Source organism: Tympanuchus pallidicinctus, unplaced genomic scaffold (genome assembly GCF_026119805.1).
Source record: "Tympanuchus pallidicinctus isolate F22 unplaced genomic scaffold, pur_lepc_1.0 scaffold8, whole genome shotgun sequence".
NCBI lineage: Eukaryota > Metazoa > Chordata > Aves > Galliformes > Phasianidae > Tympanuchus > Tympanuchus pallidicinctus.
Genome location: NW_026294802.1, coordinates 54218423 through 54231157, shown reverse-complemented (window position 1 = coordinate 54231157; position 12735 = coordinate 54218423). Strand labels below are relative to the sequence as shown.

General features: G+C 46.9%; 1 protein-coding gene across 4 annotated transcripts in view; it reads right to left on the bottom strand.

Moving 5' to 3' along the window:
• Positions 1-12735, bottom strand: part of DAB2IP (DAB2 interacting protein) — a 146876-nt gene that overhangs the window by 84280 nt on the left and 49861 nt on the right. For all 4 annotated transcript variants that reach the window (XM_052669688.1, XM_052669687.1, XM_052669685.1 and 1 more), the window contains exon 3: positions 670-788. In XM_052669688.1, the coding sequence (XP_052525648.1) occupies positions 670-788 (119 nt within the window). The remainder of the gene's footprint in view (positions 1-669; positions 789-12735) is intronic.

Here is a 12735-nt window from a genome sequence, read left to right as displayed (position 1 = left end):
ATTCACACATAAGTTATCCAGAGATGTGTGGCTGTCTCACTCATGCACCCACAGAAATGTACGCACACAAACACACTGATGAGCTTCGTCTTCTAACCAGGCTGGAAAATAACCACCAGGTCTCTTTTCCCCTTATTTTGTGTGCAGTTTGCTCCACCGCCAGCCAACCCACTCCACACAGCTCCCTGCCATGGGCTGCCTGGGAGCAGAGACACAGGGCTGCACCGGAGTGCAGGTGTGGAAGGGGAAAGGGATCTGGGGACATCACGGCTGTTATTGTCCATACAAGGGCTGAGCCGGTGCTGCTCCCTCCCTCCTTCCCATGCCTGCAGCGCTCAGCGGCTGCTACATCTCCATGCTCTGCCTGTGCCAGAGCAACAACTTCGGGTGGAGTGGGGAGAGGAAAGCCCATCAGATGGGCACCTCAGTCCATTCTACTCAACCTAAAAAGGGAGGGCTCGCACTGTGTGCTTGCCAATGCACTAAAATTACACCTAATGCAATTAAGCAAGTCCACCTCTATCACAGATGTGCCGTCGCTCCCAATAAGATGAGCTCAGGGTTAACAAAGGCTGCAAAAAACGGCGTGCTCATCCCGTCCCATCCCATCCCATCCCATCCCATCCCATCCCATCCCATCCCATCCCATCCCGAGGAACGGCCGCTCACCTCTCATTGTCCACGCTCCTGAAGCCAGGTAAGATGTGCCGGAAGCTGCTGTTCCTATCGAGCTTCGGTTGGCTCTTTGTCCTTTTGATGGAGCCTTTAAGCCGGCGGCTGAGGAACCCCTGCGGGGTGAGACAAGAATACTAAATATTAAGACAAGCTGGAGCCCCGGCCTGCTGCCCGGCTGCGATCCCCGCGCTCTGCGCCCCGTGCTCAGCCCGGCCGGGCGCTGCAGCGGCGCGGGGCTCCGGGGCCGCCGTTACCGTGGCAACCATCGGCTCACATCAAAATCCTGTCGGAGAGACGAGGCGAGCGCACCGGAGGGAGGCAGGGGGAGGTCGGAGCGCCTGCACCACCCGCCCTGGGCAACAACTTCCCGCCCGGACGAGCCTCCCCCCCTCCCCGCCGGCACACTTGGCCCCGGGTGCGGTCGGTACCCGCGCAGCCCCGCAGTGCGCGTCTCCGGGAGCGACGGGCGGCACCTGTGCGGGTGGAGCAGCGCACTGCTTTCTGTGCGGGAGGGCGAGTCATGGAGTCACGGATCCCGCACTGCTCCGCTGCAACGCCGCCGCGAAACGTTTAATGGGAAATCTCGCAGCTGTGTCTTTTTTTTTTTTTTTTTGTCAGGAGTTAATGTCCGACGTAACCTGAACGTTACATTTAATCCCTTGGCTAAATAAGGCAGTAAAAATATAACGGTGCTGTGGTGCCCAGCATTTACAGCAGAGAACAACCTGCGTGGGTCAGGCACGGCGGGCAGAGCGGGCGGCGCTGGGAACACGAGTGGCACTTTGGCAGCAGAGCCGAAAGCGGCATCCCTTCAAGTGCTGTCAAACCTGGGCAGCAAATGAGGCCGATCCCCAGGTCAGCCCTCACGGCCCGAGGTCCCGCACGTATCCCCTCCATTCCGTCCCCAGGAGAGGGAGTGAGATACCCACTGCAAAAAGCGCTGATTTTGACGGACGTATGGGAAGGAGGGAGGAGCGGACACGTTCCCACGGGCAGTTCTGCAGCCTCACCCTCCATCCCCGACCCCAGGGCAGCTCCTCCCGGCAGCCTCCAGCGGCGGCCATAAGCCAGATGCCCTTTAGCAGCTCCCTTTTATAACCGATATCCTTCACGTGTTTTGCAGGAGAATAATCGCAGCCTGCCTTCTATCCATTCTGCCATTTGCTCGCGCTATTTAAATGCTCCTTCCCCACCCAGCACATTCACAGGGCACATCCTGTCCTCCTCGGGTTGCGGGCTGCCCTGGGGCGTCTGTGCGGCACTTGTGGAAGTGACCTCCCTGTAAGGGCAGCAGGAATTTCAGACATGCAGATATCCAGAGGTGCTTTGCATTCCTTAAGCACCACTTCTACAGGTGAGGTGCATAACACCCCTCCACGTGAGCTGAGCCCTACCCTGGGAGCTGCCTGCACGCGGCCATAGCATGATGCACAGTGCAGGCTGCAGCATCTCACACCAACAGAATGCAAGCAGCACCAAAGGCCATCCCAAGAAATACCATCAGAGAATGGTGTTTGTGTGGTATAGAGAAACATCACAAAGTGCAGAAAGAGGGATCAACGTGGCTCCGAAACAGCACATCTGGGGATGATCTCCTCCAGTGCTCAGTCTGTTGCCAAGCTGTTTTTTGCTGCGCTCTGCCCTCAGCCAGCATCATCCTCAGCCATCAGCCCTTCGTGCTCCTGTCCTGGCCAGGTCAGGCTGCTGGCTGCCTGCTAGGAGCCCTGCCAAAGCACCAAGAACAAAAACAACAACGTGCACCTGCCCATTATTTCCCTCATGCCACTGCTGAGTGCTTGCTGCCTACGTGCCAGTCCTTAGCAGGGCCAGCACAGCTGGGTCACAGCGTTATTGAGGACTTGTTAAAATCCCCAACTCAGGAAGGGAATTGAGAAGGAAAAACACGACTGTCTGTGAGGAATGATGGCTGCTTTCTTTCACTATCTTATATGTCTCATCTCAACAACTGTTAGATGATTCGTGCAGGATCTGGAAATTAGAATTTAGGGTTGCAATAAGACATTACTTTCCTTCTGTTTCGCATTGTTTTTACGTTCATTGCTACCAGAAGGAGATCACACTCTGCCATTTTCAGTTTTCATTGCTAGCTTCATTTGGGAGAACGAGATGTCAGGCTTTTTAATGCTGACAAATTACAATGCTGTAGCAACACTGTGCACCTTCATTGTGCGTGCCAGAGACCAGGAACTGCCTCCCATAATTTTTAGATGGGGTAAGAAAAAAAAAAATAGAAAGAGGAGCTCGCTTGCCACAAAGACAACAGAGAGAGAATCTGACCTGGGGTGTGACTGCCGTGCTTTCCTGGTGAGATCATAAATGCATCATCCATTTCTTCTTCATTTATGACTTTAAAGACCATCTGATTCCGATCTCCGGATGAATGAGGCTAATCCTACCCTGCTAGAATCGCCTGCTCCTCTAGCCTTGCTGCATTCTTGCGACTTCCATTAATTTACGTCTTTAAGGCCTTTATGTTACATGTTCTTTAAATTCTTCTAAGTGTTTACTGTGAGCTGTGTAGGGCAGGACTGTGTCTTCCAACGTGTGGGCAGCAACTAGCACTAGAAAAAATTAGAACACTAACTTGGAAGTTTTCATTGAGAAGAAGTTAATAGACTGTGCTAAATGACAGCAAATAGAAACGTGAAGAGCCAAAGAATCCCTTCAGGCGTTACAAGGGCAGCCAAGCACTGGAGGTGCTCCATCCATCCGCCCGCAGCCGGACAGGGCAGAGAGAGCAGGCTGCTGTGTGCTGTGAGCTGAGCACCTCTGTGCTCCTCCAGAACCAGTCTGCACAAATGGGGATAACGCTTCTCCTTCCTTTAGTACAGACTTGCCTTTGTTTTCAAGTTCTGCTAGAATACAAGGAAGGGAATCTCAGGCCCCTTCCACCTTCCTTGTAGGCATGGGCACAAGTAAATAACGAAATACCTTATTGGGAACAAACAGAGCTACCAGCTGTACCACACAGCCTAACTTCTGTGCAAGATGAGATCTTTCAGTGGAGGGGAGGTGACCACTGTGGTCAAGAACAGTACCACACAAACCTGTGCAGAAGTGTGGAAGTTATCTGGGCATCAAAGCCCACACAGAACTCAACGAGCACGATAGGAAAGAGCGGAGCAGAGCTCTCACAGTGCAGCCAAGTGCTTTCACTTTCTAAGAGCAAGGGCCTTGCTTTTCTTGTTCTGCTTCTGCAGTTTGGACTCTGACATCCTCAAGCCCAGAACACAATTGCTCTAGTCAGAACAGCTGGCTGAAATTGTAATAAGACACAAAGAAAGAAGGCAAAACAAATCCTTTTGAGGAATTGCTTAATCACAGATGCCATTATTTCAGTTGGAACAGGACACCAACAACTCAAAGCAGGACAATTAAGTCTGTTGTGACTTGGGTTTTTTTGGACATATTTGGACAAACCCAAACTCTGACTTTGTGACAGATGGCAGAAGGTGAGATTTTCATTTTCATTCTTCCTTCATATCAAACTTGGCATTTCCAATTACTTGAGCCCCTGAAAGAACATTTGATTATATCAAAATATCTGAATATGTTGATCATTCTAATACTTTTAAAGCACGTCTCTATAAGCAGCTCAGAGCTGCACACCCGTGAGAAGCAGGAGCTGCGTGCTTCCATGGGCGCTGGGCCAAGGATGAGCAAACTGGGAGGAAAAGAGAAGGGAGGGCTGCTATGCTGAGTGCAGCACTGAGGATGGCGAAGTCTTGCCTGCCTCTCGAGCTCCTGTTTTATTAAGTATAAAGTAACTCCACAAGTCTCATGTATCTGTGCATTAATGTTCACTTGCAGTGAACCCACATGACAAAGTTTTAAAGGCAAAAAGTCAGCGCCATGGAAACACAATATATGTGAAATTAAAAAAAACAACAACACATGTCGATAAATCCAACTGGATGCTTCCAGAGCGCCTTTGTTTGGGAGAGTCCTGGCGCCTGGCTGGATTTTCCAAGCGCAGCAACTGAGCACAAGGCAGACAGGGCAGCATTGGGCAAAGCCAGGGAGCGCCGAGGGGCTGCTGATGGGGCACTGCAGAAGCAGACAGAAGTCCTTCTTAATGCTCTTATCCAAAGACCAGGCAGAGCAAACGCTGTAAAGATGCATCGCAGGAAGCAGTGAACAGATGGGGCTGTTTTTATCCTTCTTCCATCTCTTTCTGTTTCGGTTGAAGCGAAGCTCAACTGGAGGGGCCTCGAGAGCATGGCTGAATATTTGTTTGCTACTCATAGTAATGAAATTGCCACAAACAAGTATTTGTGCACGTATAACTGTGTGATGGGGTATTCTATATTAGGTTGTTTCTGTACGTCGAGGATACGTTTAGAGGTATAAAACTGGGGGCAAATCTTTTCTACTGATCCAGTCTTTTTTTAATCTTTCTATTTTTTTAATACCAAACTTCTTTAAGTCTGGAATCTTTTTTTGCTGGTCTTGCTCAGCATCCATCACAGCCCACGGAATTACCCTTTTAGTGAGGCTCCATGGATGGATAATTTGTACTTGCATTTGTGATCCAAGAAGAACCTTGCCAATGCTAATGTCTTATTATGGCCATAAATGTACAACAAAAGTGAGTTTACCTGTTTCTACAGTTACCCCATGTTAGGCTCAGCTTTCAAGATAAAAGGAAGGTTTTTTCAGATGGCATTTGATATTGTTCATTACCAGGTAAAGACACTTAAGTGCACATCTCCTCCATTTTCTTTGTAGAGCATGACTGCATTAAACTACTACAAGGGCCATAAAAAGCTGAGGGGGAGTTCAGGCATCAAATGTGTTTCCTGGAAGCCCGAGAACTGAAGTAATCCACTGAGTGGTCTCCTGGCACTGATACAAGAAAGGAGGGAATTTCATGTACAGCGCTGACCTTTACGGATCAAATATTTTGTATTTGTTCAGAGGCATGTGCCTGTAAGTGTACGGATCCTTTCAAACACTTCATCTGTAATTTATTTCTGTCCTGTCTTTTGATTTGAACTTGCAAGTTAGAAGTTATTTTCCTATCACCCAGTTCTCCTCCTGTCAGATGCCACGAAGGGCTCTATTCAGGAGGTGGCACACACAGGGCTGCCATAGGGTCTCTTTGCACTCGGGCACATGGTGTGCAGGAGCTGCTCAGCCACAGTGTCATTTGAAGCAAGACAACAGCAGACCCATAAGAATCCCTGAATTAACCTTAAGCAGGTAAGTTGTTGCAGGTTTATCCATCACTCCGGTACCCACACTCCGGTTACATGACAAAGAACAGCCTGTTCCAGTTGATAAAGCTTGCCTAATATGCAACCCCAAGGAAAGGGCAAGGAAACTTAACAGGAAAACCAAATCGGTTTATTATCTCTTGGTCCCGAAACTCACACAGATTAACGTGTCTCACCCTCTGTGTTCAGAGGGGGCTAAAGGCGCATCTTTGTTCAAGTGGGTGAGAAGCCCCTCAATGTACCTTTCCCTGTTTTATTTCAGAAACCTCAGGGCCCATCCTAGCCATCCTGTGAGCTCCTATGGAAACACCCAGCTGCCAGCAACCTCCTGTCTGACACTAAGCAAGATCCATCCATGAGCCACTGGCTTGCTCTGACTGATGGTACTTTCAAGAATTGCTCCACAGGGATAGGAAAGCCCCTTGCAGACACAAGCATCTTGGATATATAAAAAGGAAAATAACAACAAACAAACAAACAAACAAAAAACCCAGCTACAAGAATATTGTGTGCACAGCAACTGCAATAAAAGCTCAAATCGCATCGCTCCACGTGCTGTGAGCAGATGTCTTTGGGCATCCAGAGTTTGAGAATAAACACAGAGATACAGTACTTAACACTCATGAGGGCACGTCAGTGAGCCAGGCCAGAAATCAGCCCAGGAATGTGAGAAACAACCTGTGTTGGTAAGTGCTGCTTAGCAACACTGCCCTTCTATGGCAAAAGATTAATCACATTTGCAGTGTCACTGGAAATACTTAGTTCTGTCCATTTGAAAAATCAGATGGAGATGTGTTGAAGTCCCAGAGGTTACCAAAGGGACAGCATGGGTTTGTCTAGGTCATAGAAACTGAAATTATGTCAAATGAGAGGCACTGAGGGTTAATTAAAATTATGGCAAATCTAATGCGTGCAAGTATCAGCACATCACAGATAGAAGAAGCAGTAACTTCAACACATAACATCTCATCTTTTTTCCATCTCTGGTCAACAAAGGATTGCTGCTAATGTTCTATTCTTGTACAGATTTTACCTTTCTTGTTGAAAATATCCTGGTCACAGTTCTTCTCCCACTGCCCAGGAGAGAGAACACTGCAGCCTGGCAGCTCCCAGCCCACACCTCTTCTCTCAGATCTTTTCTCCAGACATTCAGCTGGAAGTTGCTTTGCAGAATTTCACTCTGTTCTTTTCTGCTCTTTTCTATCAGGCAGAGACTGAAACCCCCAGCCAGCACACGCCTTTGGTCCTTGAGGAGAGAACTATCAAAACGTTCAGCAAGCCAAAAGGTTGCATTCTGGTAATGCAACCAGAAACTGGGAATGCCTGCATCAGCACTAATGACACCTGCAGTGTCCACAAGGAACAGCAGTGCAGTAACAGTCAGTGCAGGAATGCAACTGCCAAAAGGGATCTTGCACACAGCTGCAATTCAACTGCCATTGCTATTCAGGGATCAGCCAGTTCTTCAGTTTGGATTCTTTTGCTCTCCCATTAAAACAAAACCACACTACTCTGGATTATTTGTTCACATTTCCATAATTATCATACTGTCAACACTTCATATCCAACCCAGACACATAAATATTCCGTAGGAAGGTGGAAGAAGGGTAATTGAGCAATCAGGGATGAATGATGCAGAAACAGAGATACAAGCAGAATGCAAGTAACCTTGAAGAACAAAAACAGTTATTTACCTGAAGAGAAGAGCTACAAGAAACAGACTGCCTAGGTGAAACCAAGCAAGGATGTCACCTGGGGGAGAAATTCAACGGGATAAAACAGTTTCCTTATTTAACTGGTACAATGCAATCAGCCATCCAAGAGGAGAGACTGCTCATAAACAAAACTCTTTTGCCTGTTCTTTAGTAGGAACAACCCTGACAGAGGCAGAACACATCCCGTGAGGTGCTGAGCACTGCCAGCATCCCAAGGGAACAGAAGTGACACCAGGTGCTGCTGTGCTGGAGCTGTTTCCCTTCTTCCCTTCACTGCCTGGAGAAGCCCTGAGTCCTGTGGGTAGGGATGCAGTTTCACTCCTCAAACTGTCATGAACTAAAACAAGCTCACTATCTCAGTTTAGGCCTTGAAAATGGTGTTTTTTTTGTTCTTAAAAACTCAAAGCTGAGGTACTTAATTTGTTTTACTGCACGTAAATCTTGACTCCGAAAGCCACTCAGAATGGCTGGCTGTCACATACACACCAAGCAGCATTCTGGTAATTGCCAAACCAATACTGAAATGGCTTTTTTCTAATGCACCCTTGTGTTGATGCAGGCAGGACCTCTGCAGACCTGATGCAGAACGGACGGCTGCAGGCTGCACACATTTATGGAACCTCACATGTGAGGCTGTACGAGCTGAGCGATCACCCTGTCTGCAGTTTAGGAATGGCCATTCTCATCTCATGCAGAATGGTGGGCATGCCTGTGATTCTTCTGGACACAGCTTCTCAAAAAGCACAGCCACCACAGGCCTGGCATCCAACGCATTGCCAAGGAAGCACCCAGATTTCCAGCAGATACCCAACACCAGGTGGAAAGCCGCAGGTAAAAGATAACTTCTGGACTCCTGAGATATCCCACAGCAATTTTCTATGCGTTTTTTTAAAGACTCATCCTCTCTGGGCTAGCCTTGTGAGAGCTGAAGTGGCTGCAAACAGAACCCCCAACTCCGGGAGGTACACAGCTGAACTGCCATTAAACATTGGGAACATTTCCAGCGAGCTCAGAGAATTCACTTGCTTATGATATAGGGAGTTTTAAGTATTCGACTTTCATTAAATGCAATAAGGTTCACAGTTACCCTCTTCCATGCACTGCATGCGCAGGAGATTTATTTTACAATGGAAAGCAACAGATTCCAATCTGGTAAATATTTCTGAAAGCTCAGATACAGAGAGAATGAGTGCCTTTTAGACTACAAGGAATAACCCCCAGCTGACACAAAATTATTCACACTCCCATAAATTCAAACTTTTACAATACTTTTAGTAGCTCAGTAATGACTTAAACACTCGGTATCGGCCGTGAATCATTACATTCATTCTGGTTTTAAAGTATAAGTAGCCATTTCAGTACAGATAAAATAAAGAATTTATAGCACATGGTAGGGCTGTATACCGGGATGCTTGGTGATCCCATTCAGGCATGAGAAACAGCCAAACTCTGCAAAGATTGACGGTTTCTGTCACTCAGACCTTTTATAGGGGGCATCCAAGCAAAAACACCTGCAGGTCTGTGGCACCTGCAGCCCAAGGGGAGTAGGCAGCACAGCTCCAGCAGCTCCTTCTGGTGGGGCACAGGGACACAGCTTTCAAGGCACACGTGTGCAAGTGATTTGCTGCACCGACTGCGTGGCAGATAAGCAACAAAGCCAGGATTACTTCTCAGGAATGCTTCATCCCCACGCCAGTGCTCTGGTTACTCAAATACATTGCCTCATGTTACAACGGGTATCAGAGCTCCCCAAAATGAGCAATAAACATATGAGAGATGAGAAAGCCGCCTCTGTAAATCTATTTACATCAATGTTATCTTTTAAAGCCCACTTTTGCTATATGATACAGAATAAAATGCTTCACAAGTGTGTTTTATGCATGCGTGCCCTACTTTGATTTATGGCCGAAGAGCAGCACACGGACATCACACTCTATCTATCTAGTTATCAGGTTCCTTCCACTCCCTTCCATTTGAAGTCTTCTGGGTAGAGCAAATACTGGAAGGATAACCTCATTTTCCACAGTTTTGAAGACCAACTCTCAGTCTCCACAATGGTAAATGCACTGCATTTGCACTGACAAATTCTGTGTGTTTTTAATAACACACTTCCTACAAAGCCAGCTGCTAGACCTATGCAGTTTAAAAAGCAGTTGTTAGATAACATGTTTAGAATAAAAAAAATATTATTGTCTTTTGAAGGTAGAGATTCATTTTTGCAGTAGAAGTCACTCATTTAAAAATGAAACTCATGCTTCATGCAGATGTTCTCAGTTCAAAGACTTCCACCACATTTCTGAAACTTAAATTGGAGCATTTGTATTCAGCAATAATTACATCTGCAATCAAACAAAGACACTGGGTTATGTGAAGGTTCAGTGAATACCTCCTGTAACTCAGACAGGACGTCAGTCTTGCATTTGTCCTGTGCTACCTCTCCAGACAACTTAATTTCCAGACATTACAGTTAAGATGATGCTCGTTTGCCCCAATCTCACAACTTAAGAAAATTTGTTGAGTGTTTCAGTTTGATTCACCTTCTGCTTACAGCTCTGTGAAAAGGAGAAGCATTACAACGGGGGAATAAATACATCCCACATGATGGCTACAGAAGCACGTGGACCTTGATTTCTAAAGGTTTTCTGCTCATACTGACACCTGGATAATTTTTTTACATGAGATAGCCTCAGACAGGCAATAATAATTAGGATGGGGTAGAAAACTTTTTTCTGTAAGTGAAACCATACCCAAAGAAATGGACAACTTCAGGAGGTTTTATACATGGGCAAAGTAGTTCACAACATCTCCAAACCCTTCCCAGTTACAACAGGACTGGAGCCCAGAAGCACACAACCCATAGGCTGCAGCTGAAGTTTCTTCCTGCCCCCTCTGAGCAAAACAGAGGAGGAAAGCTGACAGCTGTTCCACTTATTCAGAGGAAATCACAAATAATCACTCATCAATTTAAATTCAAATGAAAACCAATCCAAGACTCCTTTCTATTTTGCCTGCATTTACTCATTTCTTTTTCCTCCTAAGCTTGTACCGTAACCTTCAGGTTAAGGCATTGAAGAAGGAGATGGGAGATTGCAGGACTCGCCACTGATGTTTCTTAGGATACCCATCTGGAAAGCTGTCGGAGATATAAAACAAAAAAAATGTATCCTTGAAGAACTGGAGATATAAATTATGGTCACTGTTGCTTTATACCCCTGCAAAACAGTACAGCAGGCACTGCGAGCAGCACCGCCGCGTTGGGGTCTTAGCAGATTATTTCTTGCCTGATTACCAGCAGTAGATTTACTATCTTTAAAGCAGAACTTTGTCACCCAGCAAGAAATTTCAGTTCTATCAGGCAGATTTAATTCTCCTTCATTTCTTAACTCTTTTGAGTCCTGCTAATTATCGAGGGATGCTGCATTCAGTGTCTGATACGAGGAAGCACTGCAGGCTGAGCCACAGCTCTGAGCCAGTTGCACAGCCTCCCCTTGTTCCCATCGAGGTCCCCATCTGCTTCCAATGTCACCAACACTCACATTACTATTTGCACATCTTTACAAATGTCTAGATTTGACCAGGAAGTACGAATCACCAGGAAAGCAGATGGCCACCTTTTAGGCTGTTCTTCTGAGGGGGGACTTTTGGGGGGGGGATGTGATAGGGCAGCTGGGGGGACGGAAGGGAGGAGAGCAGGGCAGGCAGGGCCAGGTTATGCTGAGCACTGCGAGTCCCATTCTGCAGAACATCACACATAACTACAGTGAGCTACTTAGGAAATGAAGATATGATTAGTTCTGGAGCTCATTTCCTTAGTGCTTTGAAGAGTGTTGCAGGTAAGATGTGATCCACTGTAATTATGGAGGACGATAAAGATGAGAAAGCTCCTGGCAGAGCTCCAGCACCAAGGAGCACCGCAGCACCTTGGGGATGGCTCTGCAGCCTCTGCCATCTCTCTCCAGTCTCTCTTGATGCCTGAGCCATGGCTACCCTGCCCTCCAGGAAAGAAAGCAAGTGGGGAGAACAACCACAATCTGCTCCTTATCAGCAGCAGTGCTGGGGAACAGCAGCAGTGTGGAGGAGAAAGTGAATCTTGTTTCCACGGCAACTGAAGTTTGAAAAAAGTATATAGAAATCAATGTCATCTGAGCATGTATGTTTCTGTGCAGCCCCACAGCAATAAGAAGTTATTCAGCTGCCAGTATCATGAGATCATGTCACTGTGAGACTGTCCAGATCAGACCCGCGGCTCCAAGCGGCCACGAGGGGCTCGGAACTGCAGAGCCTGAGGAAGCAGCCTTTGTCCAGCAGTGTCCAGCAGCACGGCCTGAGATCTGGAGGGGAAGAAGCCTCCATAAGAACCCAGCAATGATCCGCCCTTGCAGCCCTGCTCAAAGGCAGTGCCCCGAGCTCCTGCAGGCCTGGGGAGCTCTGCTCAGCCACAGACAGGGCAGCTCCTGTGGGACTGCACACATCTGATCCGCCATGGCATCAAAGCTCTGATCAGAATATGCAGACAATATGGGAACCATTTATCACAGAGAAAATCTGGGAAAGGATGGCTCAAAATATGGTGCGGTTACAGTTACTGAGGTGTTCAGTCTAGGAAAAAAATCTGTTTCAGAAATTAAGCTCAAACTTGGAAATTATTTAATGAGAACTACTCAGGGATAATGTGGCAATGAAAACGTTTCTGTTAATTCCATTACAATCAATGTCATATCTAAGTTAGTGTCTAATATCCATGAGACAAAGCAAAACGTGTTTCCAAATGGAAAAAAATTCAGATTAAAGTCCTCATTAGATGGATACTCGTGGCCATTGGGGCCCTCTAAGCACCAATTCCTTGCACTGTTTGACTTATTTTCTGAAAGCACGACTTCAGCACTATTGAAAGTGGGAAAACTGAATGTGTTTATTACCCTACCCTTTATATCTGCAGTACAATTCTTTAGCTGTGACCCAGAAACAAGTTAAAGGGGCACTGTCAAGTTGTATATTTAAATGCTACTTTCCTCGGTGCTACCAGCACTCTGAGAGGTTAAAAGAAAGCAAAACTTTGGTTTTTTACTCTTTACTTTTCATTCATTCCATTGGAGTGAGGCTACTCA